The sequence below is a fragment of the Prunus mume genome, linkage group LG1 (assembly GCF_029339155.1).
Source record: "Prunus mume cultivar Tortuosa linkage group LG1, ASM2933915v1, whole genome shotgun sequence".
NCBI lineage: Eukaryota > Viridiplantae > Streptophyta > Magnoliopsida > Rosales > Rosaceae > Prunus > Prunus mume.
In genome coordinates, this window is record NC_142698.1 from 25965163 (window position 1) to 25980580 (window position 15418).

Sequence of the window (15418 nt, forward strand, 5' to 3'; positions counted from 1 at the left end):
GCCTGGTGCTCCGGGTCGAGGGAATGTGCGTTAACATGTAACGTCCTTTTGGATGCGGTGCGGTTGTGCGCGGGCGTGCCAGCACGGTTTACTGTGCGTCGAGATTGTGATGAGGTTTGGGTACAAGATGATTAAATGATGCGCCTGTTTTGAGTTCGACTCGATCAAACGATTGTGGCGAGAGATGAACTGATCTTGGCGTCGAGGTTCACGGCGAGCTACAAGGCCGTTTAGTGGTGGTGTTAGTGGCGGGTTTTAGGCGGTGCTCCGGCGCGTTACTCAGAGAGCGACGATCGTATGATATATGAGGTGAATGAGATGATAACAAAGATGGTGCTCCGGCGCCTTGAAAATCAAGGGTCGTATGATATATTGATGAATGGATTTTCCTTACAATCTACCACTATTCCTAGGAAAGCAAATAAAAGTATTGAAAGTGCATTGCATGAAAATATAATTGGCTCCGTGGGATGCTTTTGGTTTGGTGTTTGAACCATTTGAATGTATTCTTGAGCTCAGTATTTATAGGGGGAGTCCTGGAGGGACAATCGAGGCTGAAAAGATTTGCGTGGTGGAGCCTGATCGGGGCAAATGGGTAGTCAAATCGGCATTTGGGATCGTGAAGCATGGTGGTGTGACCCCTATAAATCCTTGTAAATCTCGGCCACCACCTTGATCATGGGTTCAGCCTCTTTGGCTGTGAGAACGCATTTAATGCCATGGTCTGGTGGTTGGTGATCCGACCTCAAGTTGTAAGAATACTTGTGAGAATGTTTGCGCATAACCACTCTGATTTCCATCACCAAATCCTGACTTCAGTCACTTCCCCTCTTCCCTTGTGCATTAAATACTTCTTGCGACTAGTGGGTTTGCTGCGATAGTCAAAGGCATTACTTCATTAAATGGGGCGTGAGACCCTGAGGCCATGTGGCGATTTGACCACGATATCTTCGGCCGTGCTTTACGGCCTTCGGCTTCGGCCTATAATACATGATCGCGAGGCCGAAGGATTCGCCTTTGCAACATTTCTTTTGTTTTCGGAAGGCGAAATGTCTAACGAAACGTAGCCGTTTGGTTTATGAGTAGGTGCTAGGGCCGAGAGGAAGTCCCTTCAGTTAGTTTATGACCGTGATTTATTAGGCACAAACATAATGTGATTGATCTTAAAAAGAAAAATAAATATAACATTACTCTAATAATAACATAAAAAGGAAGGTAGTCTAATGGTTAGACCGATGATTCTGTCTTTATACGTAAATGAATTTACCTGAACCTTCCAGGCCTGAATCTTTCATGTGAATTGTATCCTCATGTGTAGATGAACACGCCTAATTCTTTTCGACCTGGTTCTCTCCTGTGTACTACAATCCTTTTATCGAAATAATTTATAGCGAAATTTAGGAAAAAACCCAAAAGAAAGAAGCAGCTCTTAAAAACACCCAAAAACTTTTCAAAATGGCAAAAAAGCCCATTATCTTTAGCTTTAGAGACATGCAAGTCCTACAGCCCTTTCCTTCGCCATCAGCATGTGAAGATTTTGTCTTAAAGCAAGTAGGCCATGTGAAGCCTTGTCCTTTTTTCAGCAGCAGCAACAACGGTATATCAGAACATACTTTTAAGAGCTTTTGTTTGTTTGTACATATGAATCTGAAATAATCATGTGAGTCAGTTGGCTTGTATAGTGTGTGCAGTTCATATGAAACTTCAGAGAGTAAGAGAGATAAAGAGTTTCAGATAGAGAAGAACTCTTCTTCTCATCCTTAGCTTCTTCTTTTCTTCTCATCCTTAAGTTTTCCATGCTTGAAAATAATCAAGCATATTTAGTTGACGAAATATATAATCAGATAACAGAGCATATTACAGCAGAAGATAGTGACAACTCATACTGGAATAGCTTGGGAGATGAAGAGCTACACAACATAGATAACATGATGAATGCATGAAGACCACGTGAAGAATCCATCCAGCAGAATAGTCGCCAAACTGTTTGGCTCCAAACGGCCAATACAAAGCAACATATGAAAAGAAGAAACATTTTGGTTTCATCCGGCTAGCAGAAGTAGAAGGATTCCCTAGAAAATCTAGATATGAATAAGGGCATTATTGTCCAACCACTTTAATTTTGTCCTTCTTTATAAATACTATACCCATTTTGGGTTTATTTATAAGTCTCCTTAATTTATAATCCAATGAATTTGTGTCTTTTTTCTAGTGAATAATACTAGTCTTACCACAGTTTTCTACCACATGATGTGGCGGTGATGTGTACACACCACATCATGTAAAATAATAGTTTCTGTTTTTTTATTTTTATTTATTAAAATATACTTCATTCATTTAATTGATGTGACATATAATATGGATATACCACATCATGTGGTATAGAAATGTGGGATAAAAATATGGTAAGTGTAGCATTACTCTTTTCTAGTAGCATGTGAACGCTTTAAGAACCTTCTACCTAGCGGAACAGCTTAAAGCTCCGACACCACGACCACAATGCCCCACGTGTAAATGATAACGTGGAGTTTTCTATGGTACCAGCCTCAACTTCCAAAAGGACAAAATTAAAGCCCAAGTTCCCCGCTTATATTTTGTCCTCACATTTATCTCTCTAAAATTTTAGCGGCACCTGAACCACCGGTGACCTCCAAACTCTTGCCCCGTAATTTTACCGCGCCATTTTGATCGGCCGCCCTTCCCGTTTTCCGGTATGGGAGTGCCGAGCGACGACGTCGTTGTGATCCAGAAAGGTAACCGGCCTGGCGAGCCCTGCGTCATCACCGTTAATTGCCCGGACAAGACCGGCCTCGGCTGCGATATTTGCAGAATAATCCTCGATTTTGGCCTTTACATTGAGAAAGCTGGTACCTTTCTGCAAATTTAACAATCAAGCAAGCTCATTTATAAGGATCATTAGTTTTTGTTATTTTCCAGTATTTTTTCATGTGGGTTTTGTTTTTTAGATTAATCTGGTGGCTTCGAGATAATTAATTGCATTTGGAAATTAATGTGATTGAATTTTACTCATAGTTTTTTTTTTCTTTTTGCTCTGAATTTCTTGGTGTAGATTTTTCAACTGATGGGATATGGTGCTACTTAGTGTTATGGGTATTTCCTCATTCAAGCTCACCAGTTGTGAGATTGTCAAATTTGAAGAACCAGCTCCAATCTGTATGCCCATCATGCACAGTGTCGTATTACTTCTTCCAGCAGACCACACGACCGTCATCCTCAGCAGTTTATCTATTGACGTTTGTATGCCTTGACCGCAAGGGGTTGTTGCATGGTAATAATAATAAGAGTAACATTTATATGTCTCTTAATTATTTTGAGGTGGTTCTAACTTCTAACTTGTAATCTAATGTTGCCTTAACTTTGTTTCTTTTAGATGTTACAAAAATTCTCTCTGAGCTTGAGCTTTCAATTCAAAGTGTGAAAGTGACCACAACCCCAGATGACAGGGTCTTGGACCTCTTCTTTATAACGGATAACATGTGAGTTTTACCTTGGGACTTATATTTTTTTTTCCTTTTTATTTTGACAATTTGAAGAACTTTCTCTATTGTTGTTTACTTTGTTCTTATTATGTAAAGAATTTACCAGTTTTCTACAGCATTGTAAGCCGTAAGATGATGACGTGATGTCTACAAGTTCCATGATTTGTCTAGTTCAATAAGTTTCCCACTTTGGAGAAAGTAAAATAAATGTTACATTTGTTATATTTGTCTTTAATATTAGGTCTTGACTGACTTGTGCTGCCTTGGAGTTTTAGAATTACAGTGTGATTACTTTTTGGTTTTTTCTTTTCTCATTTTTACATGGGTTCTAAATGAATGAACTCAAAGGCTTATATAGCTTAGTTTATCTTGAGGTAATAAAATGGGAACTGCGGTTTTTTCTTTTAATTATTTTTACAAGCATGCCCTCCCTGAGAGATTGGGAAAAAGATCAAACATGCCATGGAGCAAACCACGTAGACTAGGAACAACTGCATCTCATCTGAATTATTGTCCATGTTTTATTGTTTTTTCTTGGCAATTTCATGATTTTATCAACGTTTAGAAGTTAGTTAAGATGGAATCCTGATGAAATTAATAATTGAGATGCGCTACTACTCATTTCAGGGACCTTCTACACACGAAAGAACGCCAAGATGAGACATTAAAACAATTGCATGATGTATTGGGTGAGTCATGTATCAGCTGCGAACTTCAGTTGGCAGATCCTGTGTATGAATCCCACCGTGGCATCCCTTCCCTTTCTCCTGTGGTAGCTGAAGAGCTATTTACGTGTGCGTTATTGGATAAAGAAACCCTCTCTCAAGCTCTCAGTCCGGATATGACAAAATTGAAGGAAAGCAATGTGACAATGGACAATTCATTGAGCCCAGCTCATACATTACTTCAAATCCACTGTGCTGATCACAAGGGTCTCTTGTATGACATTATGAGAACTTTGAAAGACTGCAATATCAAGGTAGAAATTCTTATCTTCCACCCCCGCCCCCCAAATCACTATTTTTCCAGACAATATCAATGTTTTATTTCATCATGTTAGTTTGGTCAACCTGTCCTGGAATGGGAATGGCCCCCCAGCCAATGAGATGAATGCGGTTTGCTGGTTCCCCTACTCCTAGTTTACAGGTTTCCCTACATGGGGATGGCATTGGGCTCCAACCTCAGCCCCAAGAAGAAGGGTGATAAATGTAAAAATAAACTGCAGCTGTCTGTAAGGTTATTGTTCTCAGCAAAGAAATAAATAAGTAAAAACTTTAAGAAGGGGATGATCAACTGATGGTATCTATTGATAGTTGCTTGCTTTTTGGTGAAATACAACTTGGTGATGGATCTAATACGATTTTCCCACACTTATAATGGGGGTTCAAATTCATTCTTTTCCTCCATGAACTCCATATAAAGATATGCATTATACTTGTCAACTTCTCATGATTGGCAATATGTTTGCAGTTTCCTAATGTAAATTGTTTGCCATCTCTTCTTGTTCAGATATCTTACGGTAGATTTTCTCCAAAAGTAAAAGGCTATCGTGATTTAGACCTTTTCATCCAGCAGAAGGATGGGAAAAAGTTTGTGGATCCTGATAAGCAGAGTGCACTGTGTTTGTGTTTGAAGGTGGAGATGCTTCACCCCTTACGCGTTATCATTGCAAACCGAGGGCCAGATAATGAACTGTTGGTTGCTAATCCAGTGGAGCTATCTGGAAAGGGACGACCACGAGTTTTCTACGATGTTACATTGGCTTTAAAAACACTCGGGATTTGCATTTTCTCGGTAAGGAAATGCAGAAGTGATTAAAAAATGCACACACACATTTCAAACTCTGAAAGTACTCTAGTAGGATAAGACAGGATGAGATGCCATGCCATGCATTCTGATTTAGCTCAAGTGTTGAACGGGAAATTTATTGTGATTTACCTTTTTTTTTCAAGTAACAAAGTGCAGTGGTTGGCTTAATTTTGAATTACCAAATCAAATTTTGCAGCAGTTTTAATAGTTTGTTGTCTTGTCTTTCAGGCTGAAATTGGAAGGGTCTCAGCATCAGATCGTGAATGGGAGGTTTATAGGTTTTTGTTGGAAGAGAACCACAAATTTCAATTATCAAATATGGTAGCTAAGAATCAGATTGTAGATAGAGTTAGAAGAACATTGATGGGCTGGTGAAGTAGGTATATTTATCATCTATCTACCAAGAATCTGAGTCTTACTGTATTTATGAGCTTTCCTCTCTCCCCTAGTGCATTTTGGGCATAAAATTATGTATGACCCGTATATATTGATGTGTTGAATCATTATTGTGAATGCCTTTGATGCATTTCAGTTTTCAGTCTTGGCCATAAGCATGCAAATTCCGGTTTCAGATGTGAATCATATTGTTCTGATAAACTTTTACTTGGTTTTTTTTTCTTTTTTGGGTCCGAAACTTGACTTGGTCATTAGGGCAAATGAGGTATAAAAGAAATCAAACGTATTGTTTCCCTAATTAATTTAAGAAGCCTTGACCTATAATTTGGAAACCATGAGAAACATGTGAAGTCCTCTTTGATGTCTAATATATGAAGGTGAGATGATGTTAATATAGGCTAACTGTTCACAAAATCTTCTGATGTCATTCATTCATATGAGTATCATATTGTGCACTTTGTTTCTGAAAATAAAAAATAAAGAATAAAGTTGGTTTGAATAATAGATTTGGCCAATGCGGATCTCATAGTCAACCTCCAGAGGATAAACTAGATTCATGATAGGATCATTTGCTTAATGTCTGTCCACAAGAAAGGCTAACCTAACATGTCCCACTTTGCGTGGACGTTATTCGGTTTAATAAGATATCATACAAATTGAGAATAAGACCAACCAAATTAGAAGATAAATACAACAAGTATAATTTGGTATTTGACAGGAAAAAACATTGCTGATTGCAACTGCATCAGAAATTCACTTCCTATAATAATTATGAAGACGCTAAGAATTAAAATGTAAGCATGGTCATCATCACGGTGGCAACATTACTCAAATGGTTAAGATCATATACTACAAGTCTTTTAAGATTATAAGTTTCACCAACTGCAATTACTCACGTGACCCATCGCTTAATAATTTACAGTCATTATTTCACTTGCGTGTAAGCAAATCAATTATATGCTTTTAATGATTAGTCTTTTGTATTAATTCTTTGATTTCATCATACTGCTTAGACAAGTAAACTGTAAATACATGAAGTTAAAAAGATATGACTCTAATCAAGTCGGTTGAAGAGGATATACTCCCTGTTATGCACCCAAATTAGGCACTAAAGTTTTGATAAAAAATTCGCCGTGCTCTTTTTTTGGTCGGACGACGTGCTTATGATAAAAGCAAAAGTGACGTGGCGCAATTCAACGTGTAGTAAATCCGTACTGTCCACCGCTCTACCTCCGTTACCATACAGAGTCCCTCCTTCGGCTCCACCCGTCCACCACATTTTGCTTCTCTGTCACGCCATCAAGAGTACCCCCAACTTTCAATTCAATCCCCTTTTATTATTTTAATATATACTATTTATACTTTTAAATTAATTCATAGGTAAAGACCAAAACAGCTTACTGTTTCACCAGCACCTGTTGTCGACAGAGGCTTTCATTTTCAATCCATTGCAATAATTCAAGACGAAGAAGCCGAGAACCGTATCGGTTTCGGTTAAGGCCGTGTTTGGATTGGATCAATCAGAGTAAGGGTTTTTCTCTCTGTAACTGTAATGCTATTGCTATTCTCTTGGAGATTGAACTCCCTATCAGAATGTCAACGCCTCGAAGCTCTGCCTATCTCGATGCCGTCACTCTAGAAATCGAGAAGAAGCTCCAGCGGGTATTAACTCTTCGTTTCCCGTTTGGTTACTGAGAAAATCTAGGACACTAAATGACGAAATGAAATGAATACATCGAATTTCTAATTATTGAGTTCCTTTTATGGTTGAATTTTTTTGGGTCTTTTTTATGATTTTTTTTTTCTCGGCAAGCAAACGGAAAATCTTTCATGCGCAAGTTTCTATTGTAATGATGGAAATGCTTGATTTGGCATTGTGTAGATAGCTGGTTTGCTTGTAGAGAGCGCTTAATTTGGATGCTGGAGTTTATAATTTCATTGCCGTCAGATTTATGCGCGTTTAATGTGTTGTTGTAGGCGCTAGCTTCTCCGACACAGCGGCGCAACTTGTTGCAGGAGTTGTTTGCTGACATAGCTTTAGAGATCGATGAGCGAGCCAAAGGTAAGTCGAAATTGTCCATAGACTTGTCCGTTTTCTGAATTAGCGGTCACCTGTGTTTGATGGAAAGTTGGGAAGTCTATTTTCATGTTGAGTAAAACTTTGTATGTTGACATCCAAAATTGTTTGCTCTTATTGTGATACTGCTATAATTGGATTGTATTTTAGAGTATGGTTGAACAATTCGAGTATATGATTAAGATGGCATTTATTTTAGTAACATATTAATGGTGTTTAAGGGTCATAATGCAACTGCCAGTGATAATACTTGGTATTGGCTGAGAATCATTTATTTGTCAGCTTAAAAATGATAAGAATGCTAGAAGAACATGGTTACTTTACTTCCATACCTCGGAAATATGTGCCAAATTAGTGTGCACTACTATTACTACCCCATATGTGATGGGTGGGACTAAAGGTGGCCCACAGGCATATTGACCATTCATCGCTTTACTGCAGTGTGATTTGTATGTTGTGGAAATCTGTTCACTACTTTCCCCAATTCACTTTACGAGTGGTGTTCTCATTTTTGGTATTCAAATTGTGTGTCAGATATGATTCTCAGCAGGGAAGAAGATGCAATTTCTCCTGCAGAGGATAGCATGGATGGTCAGCTATGCTTTTATGATGTGCTCACTGACCATTATGTTCAGGTGCCTGCGAGTGGAAAACGCATCCTTGATTTGATTGTCCAACTATGGAGCCAGTCATTTGCATCTCATATTTTTGCTTTGTTATTCCACAAATGGGTATGTAAACATGCATCCAGTGTATTGATCTTTTCCATTCTATTTTTCAAGTTGCCCTTCTGGGAGCATAATTGCGTCTACTTGGTGATTTGTTTTGGAAAAAAATCATATTGTCCAAATGTCTGGTCTTTTTTATCTCTTGAAAAAATTAGAAAAAATCTAGTATTTGAAGCCTGTTTATTTATGGTCAGCTATGATCTTGCAAAAAGTGCCTTTTGCCTCAGCCTAGGCACTAGACTACTATTTTCCTGGAGTATATATATGGTCAGCCTGACTTTCAAAGTAATAAGTTATATTGTCATCTGTTCATTTATGGGGGATCTTACCTGTTGGAACTTTCACCTATAAATCAGGTGGATACAGCAGAACGGCTTTGACAATTTGTCAAACCCATTGAACATGATCTGGAAATTTGTCGACAACCTTAATATACAAATTGCTTTTCAAAATGGATGACAGTTGGTTTTCAGACATTCAACGAATGAAATTCGGGTTTGCATACTTTCCTAGGTAGTATTCATATATCATTTGGGAGAGTTTACAGATGGTGAATTGCTTTGCATGTAGAAATGTGGAGCCTAGTTATTTGTTATAGTTAGAACAACAACAAAATCTGAATTTCAAATCATTGAGAGCTTGAAGTTGACTGTTCCTTCTTTACTCTTTTTCCTGAATTAAGTCCCTGCGATGCCGAAGAGTAAGTCTTCTATTTTTTTGGGCAGCTGTTTGAAGTTCAACTTGACAACTCTGAAGTTCTTCTTCGTTACTCATCTGCTCTTATTGAAGGTGCAACAAATGTTTTCTGGTATGGATACTAGTTTATGCTCATTGGTTGTTAATGGTTGATTGGAATTACATGGCAGAAGCAAAAAGATACAAATTGGGTTTGAACATGTGTTGGTCTCTGGTCTCTGTGGATGATATTTGTTTTGTGATTTTATGTTTAATTACTGCCTCTTTGAGTAGCCTTATGAATTGCTTTGGATTTCATATATGGCTTAGTTAGGAGGCAGATATTAATTCAGTGTTTTGTGAGCGAGGCCTTTTGAGAGGACTCTCTCTCTTTCTCATCAATTGTCCTCCAAGCAGCCTCGCACATTCTCTATGTAACCTTTTTGTTTTTCCTTTTGGGGGAAAAAAACCAGCATCAAAAAGATTTTTTGGGACCTTTTTAACGTTCTATTTGCTTAGTTCCCATTGTTGTCCAACATTAAGCATTCGTCTTCTGGCTGCTCCTATTCCATATATATAATAACAAATAGCATATTTGGATAATCAAATTTGTTCTTTTTCTTCCTTTTCAAAGTTACTAGATTTGATTGTAACCGAAAAAAAAGTTACTAGGTTTAATTTGTGCTAGCACAAAATATATAAATTATTCTCCATTTGGCTTAACAAACTTTTTAATGGTACTCTCTGCATATTTTCAGGATTGATACTCAATCAAATACAAGGCGATTTCAATCCCTCTTTCGTGTATGAGCCCTCATAAAGATGACATTTATATGTTTTTGTTGAAGAACTTTACGAAATATTCATTACATTTTTGTGTTGTTTTACCCCACATTGTATTTCAGTATCTTCTTGAAGATGTTGCTTTGGAGCCCAAACGGTTGAATAAAATCCCTGTACAGGTCAGGAGTTCATGCTTTTTTTAAACTTTTACAAGGAACTTTTTACTTGATGTGGATAACTGTCATTCTAGCCATGAGATTGATTGAGGAGCCAAAATAATTTGCATTGGAATTTAAAATTAACTTTAGAATTCTTCATTAATTCTCAGGTCCAGCGAGATCTATTTCTTTTACTTTCGAGGTTTATATTTTTTTATAACTCAGGTGGGTTTTCTGGTAATGCATCTTCAGCCCCTGAATCAAGAAATTTTAAATTCTCCAGTAATGTGTTGATTCATGCAGTTGACAAACTCGGGAGCTTCTTAAGGCAATTTCCTCTTTTTCCAAATGCTTTTCTGGTTGGTGGTGCAGAAGACTTCTTTGTTATTGAACTTGCAGATCAGGTAAATTTTGAAACACTCTGTGCTGTAAGTACTTTTGTTGAGTTTTTGTTCTCACACTGCATTGAATGAGGTTTATATTTACTTTACTGGTCAGCTTCAAAAACTGAAGGTGGAGCCAGTATTGCTGCACTATCTGTCGCACATAAAACTTCTCCAGGGTAATATTCTAACCAATTTCTAGGTTTAAGATTTAAGGCATCATGTGAACCTGGTATTATGGTCGCTATCTATTCTAGTTAATGTATTATTAATTTAACAGGAATGGATCTGAGAATGGCCACAAGTACAAGATTAAAGGCTTGTTTGTATAGTTTCACTTCTCCTGGTGGTCCAATGTACCCCACAAGAGCTGTTCGTCATGCTGCCTGGGATGCATTAGATTTGCTTTTTCCCGTGAGTATATTTTTCTCTATCACAGTTTTCTGTTAAAACTGGATATCTTGCTGCATTTTGTTTGTCTGCTTTGGCAGTAAGCTCAAGTATTTTGCTTTACCAAGAGATATAGGTTATACTAGTAATCTTCAGTTCTTTGCATACATCTTTCATCCTTGATAAGCTTATGCTAAGTTCTAACACACTATATACGTGCTGTTTTCCTTTTTAAGTATCTAAACCTACTATGTTATCGCAAATCCTCCCATCTGTTGTTGAATGTGAGCAAAGTGGAGACCTTTATTGATGACCTGAAAGATCCATGATAATAGATCTAAACCTTTTCGGTAAAATCATGAGATAATTTTATGACTGTAAGTTCTAAACCTAGAGATAGAATAAAAGTATAGGACCTTACATGATGCTTTTAGAGAATCCTTCGTTATCGTGGCTTCAGATGGATTATAGGGTTACGCATTTTGTTTAGCAAGTGTGGGAACATAACTTTTATTTGTGATGCAGGTTGGGAGATATCCGCGGCATCTTATAAGCCTGTTCTTCCGACTGTTGTATCCATGGTACTGGCCCTCTTCTTGTTGGAATTTCATAATGGATTGCATAAAGGCAGTATTGTATTCTCTGTTAGGATTAATCTATTCAAGTTTGGAGAAGCTGAGGAAGCCGAAGTTTTAAATGCTGAGAGTTTCGAAAGACGTAGCCTCCTGTATAGACTGAAAACCCCCAAGACCAAAACTCAAAGTTGTTTGATGTGTGCTGTATAAGTGATTTTGCTCGGTTTTTGCCCTCGTCTGTTTTAGTTCGACGGATATGGAATCAAATATTGTTTCTCATAAATTAGATTTCACAATTATTTTGGTTTAATGTTTTTCTCATTTAGCCTTCATTTAGATTTTCTCAATATTTGTATTGTTTGCTTCTATTTGCTACCCTTGCAGAATATCCTTGTGTGAGAACTTTCCATTATAAACAAAATGTAGTTTCCCTTGACATTAATCCTTAACAACTGATAGGTCATCTAAAATCTTTTCAAATTACATATATAGTACAATTAAGATAAAAGTTTAGATAATCTAAAGGTTTAACGAATAAAACTCGAACTTCTCGTTTCGGTGCAAAGATGATTAATCAATTCAAAATGAGACCACAACATTTGGCTGAGTGTTATCAAATGAGTTCTGCTCATGCTGTTGGTCCCAAGAAGCCCTGTTTAAATTGAAAGAGGTTGTAGAAGGCCCCTTAATCAAAGGCTGGTTGGTTTTTGCCGAAACTGCAGAGTCTTGGTCAGCTGAAAAATCTGATTATATCAGTCCAAATACCCTGCTTCTCTCTAATAAATTTAACAACCTTAAAAGAGCAACATTGAAATTTCTCTACCATGATCACAGGATATACCCCAGTGATGTCTTTATATAACCAAGTCTGTATACCGCAAAATAACAAAAACATGCAGAGTCAGTCAATTGCACAATGTTTGTGTGAAAGAAACTTAAAAAAGACCTGCGTACAAAAACACAAGCCAATTGTTTCAAAGATGTTACGATTATCAGTAAAGTTATATCTACTACTCAACATTGTCACATGATGGATTAAGAGATAACAGATATAACACATCCATGGTTGCCAGAGGTGGAAGAGCTTCAATGTTTATTGGGATGGTCAGAAGATCTGTTCAACTTTAACTGAGGCAAATTAAGTTCATAATTCTCTTTTTGCATCAATGGCAACAATGCAGGATCTACTTTATCTTTACACAATAGATCAATTATCAATTTTGTAGTCCATGAAGCATCTGCAGAGAAACCCTTCTCCACCATTTGTTGAATAAGTTCCATCGTCCTTACTGTCTCATTGTTATTGATAAACCCTCGAATAATTACGTTGTAGGTCCAACAATCATCTGGAGAACAACCTTTCTCTTCCATTTCGATAAGCAGCTTTTCTGCTTCACTTGTTCGGCCCCCAATACAGAGTCCATTAATCATTATGTTATATGTCCTTACATTTGGTTGAAGCCCTCTTGATGATAAACCACAAAAGAGTTCCCTTGCAGATTCAATTTTTTCAGCTATGCACAAACCTTCAATAAGAATAGTTGTAAATCACAATATCTGCATCCAACTTCTTGCCTTCCATCTCTTTAAACAGTTGGATTGCTGTAGAAATTTGTTGGTTTTTACACAGGCCATCCAGTAGAATAGCATAAGTTTGAACATCTGGAAGTTGACCACAAGCTTGCATCTCTGAGAACAACTGTTGTGCATCACCTAATTTCCCCTCTTTGCAACAACTGTCAACAAGAGTGTTATAAGTAACGATATCTGGAACCAGTCCCTTACAAGTCATTTCCCGAAGTAGCGTCATGGCATCATCCATCATCTTATGCTTACAATATCCATTTATCAATGTGTTGTAACTAAATAACATCAACCATCGATCCCTTGCTAAGCATTAGTTTACAAACTTTTCTAGCCTTGCTCATTTCTCCTCGCAAACAGTAACCATCCATAAGAGAATTGTACGTAACCGTATCAGGTTCAATACCTCTTTGAATCATCATTTCTACCACACCTTCTGCTTCCAAGACCATCCTCTCCTTACAAAGTGTGTCTACCAAGATATTGAACGTGCACACATTTGGAAAGATGTTTTTACTCACCATTTCATTCAACAACCTTGTACAACTTCTTTCCACTCACCTAATTTGCAAACTCCATGAATCAAGGATGTATAGGTAATGACATCTGGAGCAATACCCTTGCACATCATTTCTGAGAAGAGGTTTAATGCATCATCAACTAGTTTATCCTTACAAAGACTGTCGATGATTGTGTTATAGACAACTAGGTTAGGCTTGCAAGCTCCTTCCTCCATCTTCGTAAGCAATTGAATAGCAGGCCTATTGTTACCTGTCATGCAAAAGCCCTTTATTATTGTGCCAAAAGTAACCACATTAGGCTGACAATTACCTCCCCTCATCATTTTGTTGAAAATTCCAGCCGCCTCCGATCCACTCTATTCTCAAGAAGAAAGCCGTTGATTAGAGTGGTGAAGGTACAGACATCTGGTTCAAGACCAAGTTTGACGAATTTTCCCAATACAGATAAACTAAACCGCATTTGGTTTAGATGACAATAACAATTTATGAGAATCGTTAGGGTATAAACATCATGTCCAATTCTCGACACACCCATTTGGTTACACAATGAGATGACGGCCGAGTAATGTTTCAATTTTGCAACTTGACCCAAGATTTCATTGAAACGGACAACAGAAGGCAGAGGGCGCATTTGAAGCATTCTATCGAACACATTGAAAGCATCCTCAACATTTGTGATTTTGGGTAAGTCTCTTTTTGGCTGCTCTACTTGGGTTCTTGTAGATTTGATCGGTTTCGAAGGTTGAGAATGAAAGAAAGCAAAGTAATTGGTGACGAAAACGAGAAAAGTGGAGTTAGAGTGAAGACAATTCATACCTCTGCTGCTCCAGCAATAAGAAGAAGAAGAAGTAGCAGCAGTTGTAGTCCGTATCATCATCTTCAGCATCTCTGAGTAAAAGGGCGCTCAAACCTCCCTCCAACTGGTTTCCTCGAGAAAGCTCAAGTCCGTGTTATCATGAATTCCACAAAAACTTTCCTTTTTCTAAACTTGGATTTAAAAAATTCCGTACCTCATCGTTTAGTGTTAAGTTCATTTAATTTTAAATTGTCAGTTATCTTATAAATACACCCCAAACTAAAAAATAAGAAATAAAAGAGATTTTCCCCCCTATTTAATGCCCCTTCAAGTTTCATTTTTTTACTGATATAAATTGTTGTTGCTTCCTATTATTCCTTGAGTTTTGCAGTGTGTATTTCATTGATTCCAACAGTTTAATTTCTCTAAAGTGGTTGTATTATATTTAATGAACAAGTAGAAAAGGAAGAGGATATAAGATATGGGCTTGAAGAGTGCAATCAAATAGGCAGTCATCAGGTGTTTAGATTGAAAATTCAAGAGTTGGTTTGCTAGTTCTTCCAAGACATCAAAAGACAGCATGACTCCCAGGAAAACCTCTAAGAACTCCAAGTGCTACGGTGGAGGCAATGCCTCAAGGGAATGGAGCCAATTTCTTTGAATTTTTTGTTTAATCTGTGAGCTTGGGAGTTTAGTGTGCCTTTCCGTTACGATCTCCAATTGAAGATTTGCAGTCGTATAAAAATACATCATGGATTATTATTAGACAACATTGCCAACATCAGTATTGTTAATTACTAGTAATTTTTGCTAAAGAGTTCAAACCTCATCATCCTTAAGGAAGCTGCAGGAGTCTTCAAGAGAATGACATATCTGAACCCTCAATGAATGTGTTGCGCCATAGCCAAAAACGACATAATCACCAAAGCAAATACAAGTGCAAACGCGTTGCAGCTATTCCTTCCATTCAAAATCAAAATTAAACTTACTTGAATGTGGCTGAATGAGAGAAAGCCTTGATGGTTTTTAGTTTAGTCAATGTT

At 37.5% G+C, this 15418-nt stretch overlaps 2 protein-coding genes, 1 non-coding gene and 1 pseudogene across 3 annotated transcripts; 3 read left to right on the forward strand and 1 right to left on the reverse strand.

Moving 5' to 3' along the window:
* The first annotated feature begins 2585 nt into the window (after window positions 1-2585).
* LOC103323019 (ACT domain-containing protein ACR9-like) lies at window positions 2586-5847 on the forward strand. Its single transcript, XM_008224980.3, has 6 exons — window positions 2586-2867; window positions 3071-3289; window positions 3392-3497; window positions 4128-4479; window positions 5010-5294; window positions 5538-5847. The coding sequence occupies exons 1-6, from the start codon at window positions 2714-2716 to the stop codon at window positions 5682-5684; spliced, it is 1263 nt and encodes a 420-aa protein (XP_008223202.1). The 5' UTR covers window positions 2586-2713; the 3' UTR covers window positions 5685-5847.
* Window positions 5848-6977: 1130 nt separating this feature from the next.
* LOC103323003 (K-stimulated pyrophosphate-energized sodium pump protein) lies at window positions 6978-11784 on the forward strand. Its single transcript, XM_008224960.3, has 11 exons — window positions 6978-7367; window positions 7683-7767; window positions 8317-8513; window positions 9236-9318; window positions 9944-9989; window positions 10091-10147; window positions 10297-10351; window positions 10430-10530; window positions 10625-10688; window positions 10790-10923; window positions 11425-11784. The coding sequence occupies exons 1-11, from the start codon at window positions 7299-7301 to the stop codon at window positions 11593-11595; spliced, it is 1062 nt and encodes a 353-aa protein (XP_008223182.1). The 5' UTR covers window positions 6978-7298; the 3' UTR covers window positions 11596-11784.
* LOC148921444 (small nucleolar RNA U19) lies at window positions 9505-9614 on the forward strand. The gene has a single exon (XR_016123407.1). It is a non-coding gene; the product is annotated as a small nucleolar RNA U19 (small nucleolar RNA).
* Window positions 11785-12299: 515 nt separating the features above from the next.
* Window positions 12300-14602, reverse strand: LOC148921445 (uncharacterized; annotated as a pseudogene).
* Between the last annotated feature and the right edge of the window lie 816 nt (window positions 14603-15418).